General features: G+C 42.8%; 3 protein-coding genes across 3 annotated transcripts; 1 reads left to right on the top strand and 2 right to left on the bottom strand.

Annotated features, from left to right (window-relative positions):
- Positions 1–3,296: 3,296 nt before the first annotated feature.
- prlhr2a (prolactin releasing hormone receptor 2a) lies at positions 3,297–5,680 on the top strand (the record flags this gene model as incomplete). The annotated part of the gene is made up of 2 exons (XM_079270672.1): positions 3,297–3,757; positions 5,044–5,680. The coding sequence occupies 2 exons, from the start codon at positions 3,297–3,299 to the stop codon at positions 5,678–5,680; spliced, it is 1,098 nt and encodes a 365-aa protein (XP_079126798.1).
- Positions 5,681–7,029: 1,349 nt separating this feature from the next.
- Positions 7,030–19,298, bottom strand: rab11fip1a (RAB11 family interacting protein 1 (class I) a). The gene is made up of 5 exons (XM_079269942.1): positions 18,809–19,298; positions 13,640–14,076; positions 12,669–13,512; positions 9,035–9,137; positions 7,030–8,863 (listed from the first exon to the last, which is right to left on the bottom strand). Exons 1-5 carry the CDS (start codon positions 19,156–19,158, stop codon positions 8,660–8,662), a joined length of 1,938 nt encoding a protein of 645 aa, XP_079126068.1. The 5' UTR covers positions 19,159–19,298; the 3' UTR covers positions 7,030–8,659.
- Positions 9,508–11,893, bottom strand: LOC306778955 (uncharacterized protein; the record flags this gene model as incomplete). Its single annotated transcript, XM_079270696.1, has 3 exons — positions 9,508–9,592; positions 9,715–11,202; positions 11,778–11,893. The coding sequence occupies 3 exons, from the start codon at positions 11,891–11,893 to the stop codon at positions 9,508–9,510; spliced, it is 1,689 nt and encodes a 562-aa protein (XP_079126822.1).
- Positions 19,299–19,319: the final 21 nt, after the last annotated feature.

Below are 19,319 nucleotides of genomic sequence, written 5' to 3'. Positions count from 1 at the left end.
CTATGATGAGTTCTCACTGTTAATTTAACATCTCTATTACATGTTGATGCCTCCATGACCAAGTTAAGCAGATGAGACTGAGGACAGCTATGTAGAAGAAAAGATGTTCACTTTGTCTAATATGTCGCTTGACAGAGTTCTCATGTGTGTCCTGGTGTTCTCATGTTTCCTTACCTCCTCATCCCTCACTCCCTACCCTGGTGTTCTCATGTTTCCTTACCTCCTCATCCCTCACTCCCGTAACTGTCCGTGCTGGATCCGTCCCCGTTGTTTTAAAAAGCTAAATAAATGATTAGCATGACGTCATCCAGCTAGCCAAACCTGTCTGGTGTACAGCTAGTACAGAAGCTCCGCATGTACTGCTTCCCTTTCCCGCAAGTCTGCTGTCTGATTGTGAGGTCAGGCTGATCTGATATCAGCTCTTTGGCTGCAGAATCTCCGCCAAAGTTCTCCTCTCAAACGGGTCTTGGAGGAGGAGTGCTCGCGCTGGCGCTCGCCTGTAGAGACTTCTCCTGACGAGAACGCGCAGCGAGGGGGGTCTGATCGTTCTGGCCCACAGCTGAATCTATTTGAGGGCGCTGATTGGCTCAATTGTATGTCACTCATTTATATCTTGAATCAGCAATTGGCTAAACTGCTTCATAGACCCGCCTCTTTTGGGCCAAAACGATCAGGCCCCCCAAGCTGCGCGTTCTCAGAGTGTCGTGCACACAGACAGAGAGCACGAGCAGAGAGCACACAGGCGCAGAGCACGAGCAGGAAAAGCATATATTTTGCGCAGATATCATATTTTACACACATTACTGGGTACATTCCATAGTTCAAAAACACAAATATTGACAATTTGTATAATTTATGATTATTATATATATATATATATATTTTTTTTTTTTGTGTGGCTCATGGTGGGGCCATGCCCCATGGCTCTCTATTGACCAGCCGCCACTGCTGGGATGGTTTTGTCTCTACCCCGATTAAGAGAAACTGAGAGTCAGTTTGCACAAATGAGACACCATGCCTACAGCACTGCAGCTCTGATTGTCCACCTCACAAAGGCCACTCGACATTAAGACATCACATCACCTCACCTCCTTATCAGTCTGCCTCTCGGCCCCTTTTACAAATATTTGAAACCGGTGAAGGATGATAGTTCAAACATTAGAGCTCAGATAGCACTGTGACCTTTTGGGCATGCATAAGGGTGCTTGCCATGAGAATCACTAATAACTGACATTAATATGTTCATGGTTCCTCTGTATTTCTCACAAAAATAATAATAATAATGTTCATCAGCTGGTCAGGCATTGTGCACTATTTCACATTAGTCCCTAGTGAAGAATATATAGTGAGACCATAGAGGAATAAAATACAGAAATTAAAAATGTAAAAACCTATTTAAAACGATATAACCTACTATATATAAATAGCTTTTCTTTATGTCACTGTACTGAGGTGTATCATACATGTTTTTCCGTTGATTCAGCATATATCTTCCACGAAGACACGTGCGTCAGAAGCTCCTTCAGTCATTCGAGCTGTCAGTCTGATTTAAAGGCAGACATAAAAGAGAGCCATACCCGTCCCCCACCTGTTGATCGCCTGGTAACACGCGATTAACGCTTAAAACATTGCCACATAAGTAATTGCAATTCAAATCAATACTGATACACGAGAGGTTCCCGCGTCAGTGCTGAGAAACCATGTGAGTTGGTCTGTGTGAGACGCGTGCATCTCTGCCAGAAGCGCGCAGGGGCTCCGCGCTTTATCTCTCCAGCGATCATATTCTGCTTCTGAAAACTGAGGAGCAACACACGGTAGGTGCGCTATGTTTGAGTGGAAAAGAGAAAGCTGGAGATGAAGCAAACAAATGCGTCAATTCGGTGTCATTTCATTTTAAAACGCTTTTCTTATTCGAGTATGATTGAGTTTAGATGATTGGTATTCTTTATTGGTGAATATTTTTTAATGCCTCGATGGTTGTTCAACCAAACTGTTAAAATGTATTTATTCATCCTGCTTGGCAGAAGGGATATGCTGTACGGTAGTGTTGAAACCAATTCATAAACAAATATATACATGTTTTTTTTTCATGCGTAATATAAGCCAGGCTATTGTTTTCAGAATCATTATATTCTTTGAATGACGAGTTTGTGAATCAAATGTAACAGTTTCCTCTGTCTGACTAGTTATGCATTGTAGCCTATAGTTTATTGTATACATCTGATATCGCGTCAGTTGTGCTGCTGAGCCTCCTGTCCTGTATCTCCTGTTATTTTTGCCATTATCGTGACGTAAAATCAGAGGGAGCATAGAGACAATAGTTTTGAGATAACATAAGAAATAGCTACAAAAAACAATTTACAAAACACATGTGATCCTGAGTCGGTTGTTAGTTTAACAAGAAACACAATGTTTTTATACGGTAACAATTCAATTCATCTTCTTCACCTTGAGACATAAATAGTGTCATACCTCTTATTTAATTGTAACATCAAGAATTTTGATTAACTCTCATCTGGAGAATTATGGATGGTTGAATCGCTGTTTTGTCTGTATTTTGTCAATTCTTTCAAACATAGTCTCGATCTGAACGGTACATTTAAAATGCAACAAGTCTTTGCAAAGTGTGCCACCGCTGGGTGAATTCATTATCCCTCTGCTCAACATTTATGGACTCATCTTCTATTTTCTCATGCAGTCATGTTGCCACAATATGTCCTTTATATGTCTCCAGCTGAGCTAAATATCATTGCATTGAATCGATGTAAATTGTAGACAATACCCTCTGTGCTGTGCGCATACACCCTGCACATGTAGAGTGCATATAGTCCATGGCGTAGCAGATCTGAGTGACGGAGCAGAGTTTGCTTTGATGTTCATTCATGTTTCTGTTTAAGTTCTGAAAATCAGATGAAATAACTAAAAAGGACCTGTACCTCACAGTGGAAGACAATGTCTACAGCAATAATGCCATTTAAGACTTCAAACGTATCATTTAGTTCGCCAATGTACAGTACAGTGATATTCCCTTTGGAGCTATACAGGACTGCAAATTGTGTCATCACAAAGACAAGAATTATAAGCAGCCAGAATAATTTGTTCACCAAACAGATCTCATCAGCATTCAAAAGGGACATCTGTATAAACGTGTCTATGCAGTAGAATCTATGTTCATCAGTCATTCAGTTTATTCTTGGGCTTGGCAGTGATGTTTCACTGCGTGTGGTTGAATACCTGCACTGTATTTGATTGTATTCATGATTTCAGCTCTCCAGGGTCAACATTAGCCCTTTGGGATGGAGGGCACAGGCAGCGGCTGGGCAGCTGAGCTCACCCCCCAACGTGTGACGCATGAGGTGAATGGCAACGACACCAGTCAGGTCTTTGAGGTGGCGCTGCAGAACGGCTCCTCCAAGCGCAGCCCCCAGTTTGTGGGTGTAGAGCTGCTGCAGTCCTTCAAGCTGCTCATCATTCCCTGCTACACCCTGGTGGTTCTGGTGGGCGTCTTCGGCAACTACCTGCTCCTCTATGTCATATGCTGCACCCGTAAGATGCACAATGTCACCAACTTTTTTATTGGGAACCTGGCCTTCTCTGACATGCTGATGTGTGCCACATGTGTCCCCTTCACACTGGCGTACGCCTTCAACCCAAACGGCTGGGTGTTTGGCCGCTACATGTGCTACCTGGTGTACCTCATCCAGCCTGTGACGGTCTACGTGTCGGTCTTCACTCTCACTGCTATTGGTGTGGACAGGTAAGGACTGCGGACAGACTATAAAAACACCCCGCTGGGATTTTTCAGCTTGAGGCATTTATTCACTTAGCCACCCTGCTATCAACTATATAAATGAAGAAATAATAGGTTACACATTCACAGTCATTATCTCTTTTTGCACAAAATTGCAGAGGCAGATCAAATACGAAAGAACCTGGATGCAGTGGATTTTTATGCCAGCTCTGAAAATAATTGAGCTTACACTCGTTTCTTTTCCTAACTCTTCCTGGAATTATCTAATGTAAGTTCTCAACTGTATTGTAAACATGTCAATGATCGTCAAGAGCTGTTATGTAAACTATTTGGAGGCCATAGCACTAGAGTGCCTTAGCGTGGTCAATGAGTGCATTATTGAAAAGGGAATGGTATCTTTTAAAAGACTACATATCCTCCACAGCGCTATACCGAAATTGTGTAATAACCGTTTTCTCTGAGTTTTTCCATCTGTAAACTGGTTGAAGGATGGAAGATAAAGATAAGATAAAGATAAAGATAGAGGTTTTTATTGTCATTGTAGTGGCACAACGACATTTCGTTTGGTAGCCCTCAGCCAGCCAGCAGCAGTGAACAACAACAACAACGATAAACAATATACAAGATAAAAAATATACAAAAGGAATAAAAACGTTACTAAAGTAATAATAAAATAAAGTTTGTGCAAACAGTGCAATGTAAACATTTGTTTTGACAGTGCAAACAGAGTATAAAGTATATCAGTAAAGTCAGTAATCAGTAAAGTCAATTTTCAGCAGCATGATGGTGGGTGGGTGGTGTGAGTGTGTGTGTGTGTGGGGGGGGGGGGGTCGTGATGGAGGCTACAGCTCTGGGGAAGAAGCTGTTCCTGATGATCTATCAGATTATCTGATTATTTAGCAGACTATTATTTTCTCCATTTTGTCAGTGCTCCACGAGTTTGTGCTCTTTACACAAAATTGTGTGCCAGAACCCCAAATCCTGCTTTGTCTGTTCACCATGGATACAGGGGAAGCGCTGAATTGGATTTGAATGTTATGAATCCTTTGTGGACATGATTTATATAATTTGTTTGTTTGACACTGTCAATTTGGAATTCACTGCCTTTCTGTGGTCGTTTTTTAAAGCCGTCTTATCTGTTGTGCTAAACAGCACAGCAAACAATTAGTTGGAAAGCGCTGACTTGTGAATGCTGTTCTTCTTTACTTAAGCCATGTTTGGCATGTCAGGATGATCTAATCTAACTCTGGTAGAAACAAATGTAGGTCAATCTCTACTCTGTTTCTTCACAGATACTACGCCACAGTTCATCCTTTGAAAAAGCGCATCTCAGTCTTGGCGTGCACCTACCTTCTGTCTGGGATCTGGCTGCTGTCCTGCGGCCTGGTGGCTCCAGCTGTGGCTCACACGTACCATGTGGAGTTCAAGAATGAGGGCTTCACCATCTGCGAGGAGTTCTGGATGGGCCAGGAGAGGGAGCGGCTGGCCTACGCGTACAGCACTCTCTTCATCACATACGTCCTGCCTCTCTCGGCGCTCTGCATCTCGTACCTGTGCATCTCTATCACACTGCGGAACTGTGTCGTGCCCGGCCACCACACCCAGAGCCAGGCAGAGGCTCAGCGCATGCGCAAACGCAAGACCTTCCGGCTGGTGAGCCTGGTGGTGGCAGCATTTGGTGTCTGCTGGATGCCAATCAGTGTGTTCAATGTGCTGCGTGACATTGACATTGACCTGATTGATAAGCGGTACTTTCTGCTCATTCAGCTGCTCTGTCACCTGTGTGCAATGAGCTCCTCGTGCTGTAATCCTTTCCTCTACGCCTGGCTACACGGCCGCTTCCGCGCTGAGCTCCGCAAAATGTTTAAATGTCGCCGTCGCATTGGAATCTCGGGCAATAACGGTGCCACCGCCAGCGTGGTTTTGTGAAGCTCCTGTGTTTTTGGGCTCCTGTTGGTTCATCCTTGCTTCTTTGGACAGAAAAAGGCAGCCACATTTTGAGTACCATAATTCATCAGCCCAGAGTTAAAACTGCTGTTTACCAATACGCTAAGAGTACGCCACCAATTTAGCACTGCCATCTTATAACATTGTCGGACTCACAATGTACCGTTTGAAAAAAGGATCATGATCAATCTAGCAGAACCAGATAGCTTCTTTTTTTACTCACATTCTTGTGAAAACCTGGCACCTACATTACCCACAATGCAGCTCAACCACAGTTAGGTTGGAGTTTCGAGTGTGTAACTTGTTACGACTAATGTTGCCTTCAACCGCCAGCCTCAAGCAGAGATTAAGAGCAGGCTACAGAGGTCTGGTCAACTAACTTCTTTCTATACACTCTTACATTTATTCAATTTTCAAACTTGTCGTCTTCAGCGCCAACCGACGTAGACTCAAGCGACGAGACCGGTAAAGTTTCCCTTTAAGCCTGAACCGTCGACTGCCATGTGTTTGTACTGATACAATTACATTGAGTAGCCTACCTTTTGTAAATTATTAGTTCAATTTATCTATTTTTTATGTCTTTTTTCGCATGATAAGAACTTTCTTTTTGCCAGATTTTAAAATGTTTTAATTAACTTCATGAAGCTGGTAAAAGTCTCTATATTGTTATCGTCAAGAGATATCATTAAAAGACCTAAACCAACAGATTATTTATCTGTCTTGTAATACTTTCTCTGATTTAAATACACACAGTGCTCGTAGAATCAGTTCATTGCTTTTTCTTTTTCTTCATGGGATTGTTGACAACAAAAATATAGAATATAACCACTTATTCTATCCACAAATACAAAGTACTGTAGTTGTATTTCAACTATTCTGTCCCAATTCATTTTCTTTTCATTGTAACTTTAGAAAATAAAAATAAAAACTATTTCTTGATCAACTTCACTTTACACAAAGCTCCACAAACATTGTTTACATTGTTGTTTTAACCACCATGAAAAAGAACAAAGTCTCTTCACGGTCTCTTGGACTGTGAAGCAGCCATTGTGCACAATAAAAAAATCCTGTGTGTGTTTCCATGGCAACATTTGATTATTATTCTCGTTTGTGTGGGACTATATTACATATTATTTGAGAGCCACTAGTATGTTTACGTGATATATAATAGGACAACTGCAGTTGTCGATGCAACATGTATCTGTTTTGAGTGCTCATTAGATGACAATTATGTTTATTAATATTTAAATTACGTATGTAGGTGATATTTCTTTCCAACTGTTCATACAATAATTGTAAATAATCACAGATACAAAGAATGTGGTGAAATATTTAGTGTCTTTATTTCAAATAAAACCACGTTTTGCTCAGCATCACTTCCTTCAAAAGGTTTTACATGTAGTAGTAGTAGTATTGTCATGTCAGCAGACATCAGGCTGCACATTCTTTGAGCTCTCACTCCGGCACAAGAGAGGAAGCCAACAACTGTCCGTCCGGCAAATCAGACACACAAGTCATTGAAACGTTTTGAAGGCACAGGTCTGTACATTCTCAAGATTAATATTGCAATAGTTGCTGACAAAAGATAAGGGAATAACATCGTCATGTAAAAGGCATAGATGTTCATTCATTAGTGTAGTTCAGATACAAAGGCAAGGCTGGTTGTTTATTACTGATACGGAGACGATTACAGTCTCTCTGATTATTTATCTTTATATTTGGTTTTCACTTAACAAATACAACACAAAGACCATAGTGATCAAAACCTCACATTATTATTAGAAGAGTTTGATTCTGCGCTATTATTACTGGCATAATATTTCAAACAATGTACACAGGCTTCATAACAATCACATGAAAGAAAAATACAATATGCCTGCTGCCGTGCAATTCAATCTATGCACAATACGTAGCAGCTGCTTGCTGTTATTTATTGCTGGCTTTCTAAATAACACCTCCTTGAAGCAAAAATAGGCACAATATGTTTTTAAGGACTGGAAGACCAGCTGCCATTTGCCTGTGGTGAGTTAAACGATGCAGGAATGTTTTTAAATGAATGGTTAAAAAAAATATATATATATATGCAAGTCAAAAGGTTCAACAAAGAAAACACAAAATAAGATTTGAGTGGTAAAAGTCAATGTGCCCTCGTTATACAAACAAACTTAATGTTGAATTTGGATGATTGTTTAAGGTTATGTATGTATCATCATTCATTGCACAGAGATAAGTTACACAGAGCCCAGATAATAATCTCTGAAGAAAAAAAAACATCATTAGTATATCAAATAAAGCTCCACCCAGGTTTTATCAAGTATGGTATGCATCAGTAAAAACGTTGAATAGATTTTCATGTAACAATTATTTTTAAACCAAATTCCAGTACCATCGTGTGAAAACAAATACATTCATTTGCTCATATAAAGATGTTTGACTTGCTTGTTATTAAAGATGCACCGATACCGATACTGACTCAGCTGGATATGGTATCTGTGACGATGGGCTGCTATCAGGTACCGTTATTTTAATAAATAAAATAAACTACATTTATATCTATGTGTTCATTTGTTACATTTTGTAACAAATACATAACAAAGGTAGGAAAGCAATGTTTAAGTCAAGCCCGATTGAATGATCCCCGTCACTTCCTCCCAGTGAGGCACACAGCTTATTCATTTAACACTGGTCTCCGGCATCGGTACTCGCTATCGGCTGACACCCAAAGCCCAGGTATCGGAATCGGTTCCTGAAAAAGTTGGATCTGTGCATCCCAACTAATTATGAAGTGTTTTTCAAATTTCCAGCATTCTCAAACAAATTTGACTCTGAAACTAAGAAAGTGCATAATGCCCCCGAGACAGTCATCGAGATCTCTCGCCACACAGCGACAAAACAGTACAAACGCACAAGAAACATAACGGTGTCCTGAAGAGGGACTCTGTTCTAACAGACGGCGTTACCTCACTCTGGTTTGTCAGAGTTAAGAGACTGCAGGATGCCGGGCTGCTCGTCTATGACGCGTACCAGCAGGTTGTCGATGTACTCCTCGAGCGCCACAATCTTAGACTCCTTCTTGGACAGGTCGGTCTGCTGCCTCACCACCATTGTGATCAACTCTTCCTGCGTCAGCTGAGTGAAAGGACCACTATCCACCGCGTTTGCCACCTGAAGGGCATGAGGAACGGTGAATTCAGTACAAGATCGATGTAATACATATTGAACTGTTGAATTGTTATCCTATTTGCACTGTAAAAACACATTTAACAATTGACAAAACTAATTCACATCACATGGTCAAAGCTTTTAGCCGCAACATGAATGTCAACAAAACCGTACCTGAACCTTCCGTGGTGTGCCCTCACGGACCTTGATCTCTCTCACAGCGGTGGTGCTGATTGGATGCTGGCTCTCTGAGCTCAGGGGCTTCACAGGATGAGGCCTGTAAAGAAAGCACATCAATTATTGTAACGCCCTCAAAAGGATTACCGCAAGTAAGTACAATATGCACAGAAAGAAAGAAATTTCATTTTCCACATCATTCCACACTGATCCGTGTGCAATATTCAGAATTAAACTAAAAAATGAATTACCGGTAGTTGCCTCGAAACCACAAGCTTTCGAAATAGTCTCACCTAAGGCCGACCCCAACACCTAATCTGCTTCCCCACACAACAGCAGAAAGCCAGATGCACAGTCTCGATAAAACAGTCCACAAATGCATTCTTTGTAAATTGCCTGTTCAATCTCACCTGCGTGGAGTTAAGGCTAGCCCACCTTCATTGCTATTCTGAGCACTGGCAGGCTGAACATCAGCGGGTGAGACCCTCGCCCGCAAAGGTGCCTTTCCCCCAGACAAACCTCCCGCCGGAGATGCTGGTTCCACTTCCTCCAGGACTACATTGAGGGGTTCCGAGGAAGTCAACGTAGAGCCAAACGGCTCAGCTCCAAACTGATCTTGGCTTCCATAAAATTCATTTTGTGTTCTCCCAACAGCTGGAGGCTTCGGTGTGACAGACCCACCCCTCCCACCTCTTGCGGAGAGGACTTGATTAGCTGTGGTTATGGTCGGTTCTTCTTTATAAACGGGCTGTTGTCGAGACTTGGAAGTCTTATTATCCAAGTGAGTTGTGGGCGGAAGACTTTGTTTTTGTTTTGAATTCCTTCTTTGGAAAACCGGACTGACCCGATTTGAATCTTCGTCTTTTTTCATGTACTCGCTGGGTTTGTTTGAGTCGCTGCCATTAAAAGCAGCAAATAAATCAGTCTGTTTCTCTCGACTAAAAATATTATCAAGATCGCCCGGGGTCATTCCCCGATCTTCAACTTCCTGCTCTCTTTGCACACTGCCGGTAGAAAAGGGATCTACTTCCTTGTTCGGCTTCAGCTGTGCCCATGGGTGTTTGGAGAGGAGCTCAGTGCTGGGGAACGGGTCTAACTCTGCCTGCCTGCCTCTTGTGACCATGCTGCTCATACCTGAACTAGATTTAGTTTGGATGTTACTGTCCATGTGTTTGTCTGAGACCACTGGTGTCACAGCAAAGTCTTCTTGCTGTACTGGCTCTTTGCCAGCAGCCCTCTGTCTGGGTTTGGCTGTGGGTGCCTGTGTAGTCACAGTGACTGGCGCTTCTCTTTCACCATCTTGTGTTGTTGCTTCCATGTGGCTCGCTGATCTGGGTGCATGTGTTGCTCCAGGAGATGGACGTAACACCCTCTTTGCTCCATCCCTGGACACCTCTGAGACTCTTTCTCTGCTTGTGTTTGCAGGTCCTGAAACTGCGGGCAGATTAGGCCTCGTGAGAGATTGGTTGGCAGTATTCCGGCTCTGTGTTTGACTGTAATCTGCTACTAATTGAGGGTCTGGAGGCGCGACTGATTTAGGTGGAGCTGGGGCTGCTGCTTTTTTTGATGACGTGGGTTTGGTCGGCTGAGATTGTGTTTGGTAAAGCTTCATAGCGGGACTCTCCTGTGGGACTGAAAACCCAGCACTGGGTTCATTCTCCTCTGGGCCATCCACACTCATCTCTGCAAAGTCCATGTGTTTCTGATTGACCTCAGCGATGATATGGTCCCATCGGGTGTGCCCTTGCACTCCGTGTCTCTTGTGAGGAAACAGGGTGTCATAATCGGGAAGCGGTACAGACATTTGTCTGCCTGGCTGTGGTTCATCTTTCTCTACATATGCAGGGTTTGTGATCTCTCTGACGGGAGCGGTATTTCCTCCATGTGGTGTGTACAAGCGTGGCACGGGGGCTCTTCTTTTCTTGTCCGCCATGAGTGAAGATTGCACAAATCCTGCGGACAAATCCTCTGTGCTGCCACGGGGAGAACCACGCAGGGTTTGACTTATGTTCGGTGGAGCTAGGGAGGAGTGGAGACTGGAGAAAGTGTCGGGGGAGTCAGACGGGACACTAGAGAGGGTGGATTCAGAGGTGGCTGGGGAAGGACACAGCTGACTGCGGACTGTTTGGCAGTCAGCGGGCTCAGACTCCAGAGATTCAGTATATCTGCCAAGGAGTGAAAACAAGGCCTACAGGTCAGTGTGACCATCACAATAACTAAAGTCATATCCACCAATGTACAACCCATCACCAATCCCATGGCAAAAAAACAGATTCAATTCCCATCTACAACCACACATAATTGATCCCTTAGACAGTTTAGTTTTAGACAAAATTGTTCATAAAATGGTCCACTGTTCAATCTTAGTGGCCAACCGACAGACAGAACTTCTAATAGTCACGTGTCTTTACGTTCCGGTTTCTGAATTTCTTTTGACTGACCAATACCAAAAGACTACAATGTGACATTTCTACTTCAAGAGGATTCCACTAAGATTATACTCGGTATTCCAACATGTAACAAAACATCACAAATAAATAACACAAGCAACTTTAAAAGGCCCAAGGCTATCTGCCATCTAGCAAACATTTTTGAAAACAAAGACTACTGTTGCATCAGTGACAATGGAAAGAACAAGCCCCTTACCACGATGACTCAAGAATAAAAGATCCAGTCCAAAAAACAACTACCGTATAAAGAAACCGCAGACGCAGACAAGGAAAGTAACACTGTCGCACACAAGTCACTCCGTATGAGCTCTGGGAAGTCTACAACCGGTTCCACAAACACCTGACGAGCACAAGCCACACCTAGGTTCTCATCTGCACTGAGGCCAAACTGGTCAAACTGGTCCATCAACCGTTGGGACAGAATTCAGAGTTTTGGTCATTCAAGACAGCCACGAGGTTGAGTCTACATGGACAACCTGGAAACTTGTGGAATTCCCAAGTTTAACCACAGACATGGTGGAAGGTGAACATGTGACACAAGTGTGTTGGTTTTCTTCAATAACATTTCTAATTGTCTCTTACTCGAGCATGGATAACAAAGACGAGAAAAAACATTGTTGACATGCACACACATGCTGCTTTTGGTTTTTTTAATGAGCGTGGCAGTGAATACAGCTTTATTATCTTCTGCATCGATCGCCAGGTGATGTGGTGGTTCACTCTTACACGGACATCTTTAGCTTTTATCTTTTTTAACTGATTCTGCAGCTGAATCAGTTCGACGTGATGGATATATCCTTCAAACACACATTGTAGACCCTTCTGTCTGCTTCTCCCTGAAATAGCTTTTTAATTTTTCAAGAAATTAAGTCAAATTTATTCAGGGAATGCAGTCAGTGGCAGTGCGGTCTATGGTAGCGGAGAGCCTGATGGAGTAGCAGCAGGGGGCGTGGCAAAGGGACTGTTAGCGTTTTTTTGATTATATAAAATGCACATACCAACAAAAAGACAACAGCATGTACAGTTGCATTTGCAGTCTTATTGATGGTGGAATTCAAATTCCAGTCACACAAGTCTAAGAATAATGTCTCTACAAGCAACCAACAGCAACCCCAGTGCAATAACACTGACACACCAGTTACAGTTATTACATGAGTGCAGAGTAACTTCAGAAGGCCTACCTGGGTTTGACTGCAGACACTTTAGCAGTACGGTTGAGGAAGCCACCAATGGTAGACAGGGTTTGTGGCTTGCTGCTGGATTTCTGATGATCAGCTGGTCTTTCACTGCCAATATCGATGTCCTCAAAGGTGCTGGAGGAGGGCTGGGAGATCAGTTTATCAGGATCTCCTGGATTGCTGCTAGGAGCTGTTGTGGGTAGCTCCTCTTTTTTCTCCTCCTTCTTTCTGATCATTCCGAACAGAGACGACAGCCTGTCGCTCATGGAGCCCTCCTCCTGTTGTTTCAGCTCCTCGGATCTGCGTCGCTCCTCCTCCAGCTTCTGGTGTTCTGCCGCTTCCTCCTCCTCCTCTCTCTGTTTCTTCCTCTTCGCCTCATCTTCAAGGAAGCGTCGCTTCCTCTCCTGTTCCTCTTGGTGTCTGCGCTCCTCTTCCTCCTGCAGCCTCTTGCCTTCTACCCTGTACTTCTCCTCTTCCTCCAGCCTCTTTGCTAGAGGAAGCCTTCTCTCCTCCCCCTCCGGATGGCGCTGTTGCTCCAGTATTGCCCTATCCGTAGACTCGTGCTTGTGGGAGGGAACAGGCGCACTTATAAAGACATCTACAGGGACTTCTGAGGTGTGTTTGCAGACATCCTCTACAGATCCTTGGCCTGAGCTGTTCAGACTGAGAGTAGATCCACTGTGGGGATCCGTCTCCTCTGCGTACACATGGTTGCCGTTGATGCACATGTTGTTCAGGTCACTGTTGCTCTGCTTGGAGCGACCCAGTAGGGTGAAAGCACCCAGAGAGTGCTTGCTGTCAGAGCTGCCTGTTCGCTTGTGTCCCAGGAATTTGAATTTCTTTTTAACTGTGGGAGGAGAGACAAGGAAGCATGTTTACATTGTTGACATGCAAAACAGCATTCTTTAACTTGCACTGCGCTGCAGAGGGAAGACAGAACTGTCAATAAACAGAGTATAGGAAGGTTAAGTTACCATCAGGAGAGTCCACATTGAGGCCAGATGAGCGGCTGCCACCGAGAGTGGAATTCTTCTCTGGAAGAGTCCCCAGCGTAGACATGGACTGTGAGACGTTACGCTGCAAGTTTGATTTGGGCGCAAAGAGGGTTTTGAGTTTGGATTTCTTTTTCACTCCTTGGGACTGATTGAGTGACTGTGCGTCGGCCTCTCCCTCGCTGTCTGTGAAGCCCTTGCTGACGGAGGGAACGATAGCTGAAGCAGAGTCGGAGAAGCCATCATTTTTCTTCCCACGGACTTTGTCCTTCAGCTTGGACATGCGGGAGCGTGGTTTGTCCTTCATAGAAAGGTCCAACATGCTCGCTGACATGTTGTTTCTCAGGAATTGGATATCTAGCAGCACCTCGCCTCGCACCTTGTCCTGTTTTCCACTCTTGTCCACCAGCCTGAACCAACTGCAAACGACAGAAAGAAGGAATCAGGTGTTAAAGATGGAGTTTTTGCAAGAACATTGGGTTTTTCAGAGAACAAATGATAAGCTTTTACATTTTAAACATTATAAATATCTTGTTCAACTACACTGCTATATAGTCTATTGTAACGGTCTATAAACTTGCAACTTATCTGGTCATTTAGTCGAACATTCAATTATCACATTCTGAGAAATGTCAATGAGCAACAACATTAAAACTGCTATAGAAATACGAAATATTAATATTATTTTTCACTGTCACCGAGGTTCTTTTTTAAACCAATACTAGTTCTGATAATAACAACCAAATGTTTTCATTCATTTTAGGAGTTTTAACCCTTTAAATTAGTTTTTGAGATGATGCCACTATGAAAATGAAAAAAACACGTAAATTGCATTATATTATGCATACTAGCCACTATGCAAACATTTTATTTTTATATATCAGTGATTAGCAACAATATTGATTTTGAAGCATTTCCATTTTTTATGCAATATTAAATCAAAGAATCTCACCTGTTCATTTATAGGCCCTGTAAAATATCCATTATTGTGTCTATTGTATTACTCCTGTTACGCTTCAAAAAATGTTTGCGTCTAACTATTATTACCATTCAACGTTATATTCTAATAGCCTACGACCTTATTTTGCTCTAGAAATAAAGCACAACAGCACCACTTGATCTAGTCTGAGCTCATACGGTCACAGACGTTTGCTTGTAGCCTCAGAAGTTCACCTCTACAAAGTAGAATACATTTGGTAAACTGGCCTGCAGAGCTCCATAATACAGCAGCAGAGACCTGAATGAGAAACAGGAAAATAGCAAACATTTGCTCCATAGAGTAAGCATGAGAAAATGGCTCAATTTGGTTGAAAATAGTAAAAACTACAGTTTTGAAGCCGGGTTTGATAGCCTGTTATAATAGAATGTATGATCTTGTACGACAATGGCCGGATCAAAAATGTAGGTTTGAGTGGGGACATTTGAGTCCTGAAGGAGACGAGTGTCTGTGTTTTGGCTATTCAGTTTATTATAGACTTATATTAGGAGATTAGCTTCAACTTCCAGAATTGGAAAAAATATCCCTAGTGAGGGAACAAGGGTTAAAAAAATGAACACAAAAACAACATCCTGTGAATAATCTACTGGTTCTTAACAGCTCGGACTTCAGATGTATGTCTCTTTAGACCTGCGACCGATAGGCGTCATTAACGCATGTACAGCTTGTTCCTGTTCCTGTTGGGAGCAACATGCCAGCCACAGCTTTGTCCGGGCTCACCCCTCATGTGCTCTCTGTTGCTCACAATCAGCACTTATTGATGGCGGGGGAAAGGTAGGAGTGTTCTGGAGAACTCGTTCTAAAACCACGCAATTAGTGCCATTACACACTTCATGCATGTACAATTGAAGACTTGGCCTTGCTATTATTAGATGTACTAATAGTGTAGCACAAGAGCCCATTATAGCAAACCTTTAAACTCGGATCCACATCACCCCTCTTTTGCATGAGAGATACATCCCTGACAATCTTCTGCAGACATGTCCACACATCCATCATCCACTCATCGTATCATTAGGCTGCTGGTCATAAACCTACCACCTCCGTGAGGTTGAGGAATGCAGAGTATGGACTGTAAACCACTCTGTGACTGTAAAAAGAATGATGAAGCATCACATCGTCCCGTACAGTTTACAGCTATGGATCCTGCCTCACCTGCCCCCCGTCCTATCATAGAGGTAATCATGGAACTAAAATAAATGGCCCTATTAGGAGTTCATGCATTTTCACACAGTCTAATAAGTAGTAATATTGTGTTAGTTTAGGTTTTTGTTGTGTTGACTGATGAGAATTGTAATAATGTACTCAGTACTGAGAAATGCTTTTTTACAACCTGTACCGATTTCCTCTTTGCTCATTGGGTAGAATATGATGTGGGCCCTTCTAAAGTCCAATCTCACCTTGTATGAGATAACTTGAGGTACAGCGAACATAACAGTCACTGGATTTTAATAGTTAATTGAAATACTGTTGATGCCATAGTGTGGCGTTAACCAGACGGATATGTGAAGTTCATGTGGAGTTTACTGGTTACTGGAAACAAGCATGGGAGTGAACCAACATTCCTCAAACACTTTCAAACACGCAGGGAGGAGCTGCGCAGTACGTAATGTACTGAAAGTCACACTGAGCCTAATTCAAACACGTCTCATCTCCCACCCTAGACCAAGCATGCCAAGTCAAACAATCGCTAACTAGGTCGAACCGCGAGGACAGAGAGATCACACTTCCTCGGGCCGATCAAGAGGCTATTCGTGTCTCGTCGACGTCTATTACGGCAGTATGGAGACAATGAATTAGTAAAGTTATTAAGAGACGGTCAGGGTGTACATGTTCTGTTGTTTGCATAGAAATACAGGGCTGTACCCGATACACGTCCTCACCAGTCCTGCTGGACAGGTTCCTAATTGTCAAGGGCACTTCTCTTTTCATGACTGATGATTAACAGGAGAGACTGTATTCAAACCAGAGTGGAGTCAGTCTATGAAGTAAAGAGGTGTCAATGCTGTAAAATATAGATTCCCCCAAAACATCCGTTTAACACTCACTGACACCTCACACTAACATTTCATTTTAAAGGTTTTTAAGAATCGGGTAATAATATCAAATCTTAAAACTCATCGATAGACGAAGGTATAAGATCATATTGTTTTAATTCTATGAAGGTGATTCTCATGTTTGGTGGATGAAAAAAGAGAAAGGATAGGAGATACTGTATCTTTAGTTGCACTGCTCTGCTCTGTGTTTACTGAATAAATAATGTGGCTCATGTGTCTGAACAGAAATAATAACCTGAACCTGTCCAACAACTGTCCAACATGTAACTCAACAGACGCATACATTGGTTGAAAGAGAACTATTCCGCTTAATAAAATCTATTCATTTTTTGTCTCCAAACTGTAAGAATGTGTTGCTTTTTGGTAAGTAATTGTAATCTGAATATCTTTGGGTTTTGGACCATGGGTTGGACGAAATAAGTGATTTGTAGACGTTAACTTGGGTTTAAGGAAATTGTATGGACCAAACAAATGAGTGACGGAGGAAACGATGGAGGAAATTGATCAATATTGTAATTAATAGTTAGCTGCAGCCATACAAAAATGATCTGTTCCTGGTAACACTTCATGAAAATAATCTCTTTGTTATAAAATGCACTCAAAGCAAACTTTTAAACCGCTTCACATCAAACCTGTATTCATAATCAATCTTAACGTCTGTTTATTTGTGACAATAAATGACTCCTTTCCTCATACAAGCGCAGATGTACCCGCACTGTGTAACCTATTTTCTTCTTGAATACACTGCATTGTGTTTAGAGGCAACGGCAAAGCTCCCTTTCAGCTGGATAACAAAGTCATCGATGTCACACCCTTTATCAGCAGGACAGTAATCCAACACCACGCGCTTCAAGGCGAAGACACGCATCCCATAGCCTGCATGTTGGATCTTAAAGGAGATAGAGGGACTGAGCCGAGCAGTGAAGGAGTTCAGGACAGCTCATGGAACGACCTTTGCAATTAAAGTGTCTGAAACTTACCGAGATAACGTTTCAGATATGACTGTACAATAACCAAGTCAATGACGTGACACTAGTATCAAAGCTGCCCGAAGTAGAGCAACCTCACTCAGTCTTTACGAAAGGTCACATTTAGAAGTCTATATGTTTAACCATCTCTATCTTTAAAAATAGTCTCACGTAAAAGGGTGTGCGTTATCTAAATTTAAAGAACTATTCAATGTTTGTTTTTGATTCCTGTCACACCCATGCTACGTCAAACCATGCGTCATCGTTCCAAATATCTGGGTGTGAGTTGAGCAGACGCATTTGTTAAGTCAGTGAAGCTAGTAAACAGCCCCGAGGAACGTGCAAGATTAACAGCAGCAGTGTGAGATGCCAGCTGGCTGCTACAAAGTTAAGAAGTAAAAGTCTCAGCCAAAGATTTTAAGTTCATTCAAACAGAGAGAATAGACAGAGGAAAGTGTTGAGATTAGAATAATCCTGGACTGTTTACCCACAATCTCCATAGTTTTCCTCCACAGACACTGATAACAGGAAGAAGAGGTTCCACCACGGTGTTATCGTTTAAGGTTAATCGTGTTGTTCGAGACTGGTTTAAGTGTTCTGTATTTTAAGTAAAAGGTGTCTTCAAAAGACTGCATTGTTCATTTGTGTCTCTACTTGTCCCTGAAGTTACACTTGGCTTGATTAGATGGATAGATAACTTACTGCTGCATTTCACACTTTATGCATACGTGCAGTTAGATATTCCAACATCAACAACAAGATACATTTGCTGAATCATTCACAAGGTTTAGCAGCAATTGTTTTGAGCGGTCCTGCTTCTTCCAGGTCTGCTTAGCAATAACCCCTAAGGAGCAGAGAGTATGGTTAAATGAAGATAAATAAAGACCCAGGGATATGATGGGGTCAGGGACCAACGTAATGTTTGTTTACCACCTATATTATATTGCAGATTGAGACCCACACACTCACACGGTGGACCACTTTCGTCTGTAAAGTTTGCAGAGACCTTCTGTGGTGATACCGCATTGTAAACAAACTGGACCTACGGTTGAAGCTGGATTTGTGGATCAGTTTAAGGAACACGCACTAGTGTGAAACAGGTTCGGCCCACACATCAGTAGTCACTTACTCTGTCTTCTTGCCGGGGTTGTTGTCATGCAGATCCAGTAAGTTCACCACAGCTTGACCCAGAAACTTGTCGAGCCCCACCTGAGCCCGGTGCATCGCTATGATGTACAGCGTGCAGCGGTCCCCGTTGCCCGAGTGGAAGAGCGGCAGGTCAAACGAAGCCTCTTCTTTCCACGCCGGGTCGATACATTTCTCAGACACAGAGGTAGAAAACTTGTCTTTGGCCACCTGGATGATGGCGTAGGCGTCGTTGGTGCCATTTTTACCCTTGGCACGCAGGTTCCGAGCCTGGTGCACCGTTACGTGGACACTCGTAGGGAACCACTGCTGGCTCTGGTCGGCCAGAGACATCTCCGGAAGCCTGCTAAGCTTTTACCAAAAGTTAATCAGAGTTGTCTTGTCAAAGAGCTTACTGCTGCGGGCTGTTGGCCAACCTCTTGCTGAACTCTTGCCTACCTTCGCCGTCCTCTGCAGCTGTAGGTTTAGGTTACCAGGCTTCACTCCAGGAAGCT

The sequence above is a fragment of the Melanostigma gelatinosum genome (assembly GCF_949748355.1).
Source record: "Melanostigma gelatinosum genome assembly, chromosome: 6".
Taxonomy (NCBI): Eukaryota; Metazoa; Chordata; class Actinopteri; order Perciformes; family Zoarcidae; genus Melanostigma; species Melanostigma gelatinosum.
This window is presented reverse-complemented; position numbering and strand designations above follow the sequence as displayed.

What these genes read in the sequence shown, in the direction of transcription:
- rab11fip1a (XM_079269942.1), bottom strand. Translation starts at nt 19,158, where the DNA reads ATGTCTCTGGCCGACCAGAGCCAGCAGTGGTTCCCTACGAGTGTCCAC. An exon ending in GTGTCTGCAGTCAAACCCAG is followed by an intron (nt 9,138 to 12,668) that starts GTAGGCCTTCTG and finishes CTTTCTTTACAG; the next exon opens with GCCTCATCCTGTGAAGCCCC. An exon ending in GCACACCACGGAAGGTTCAG is followed by an intron (nt 8,864 to 9,034) that starts GTACGGTTTTGT and finishes CATGCCCTTCAG; the next exon opens with GTGGCAAACGCGGTGGATAG.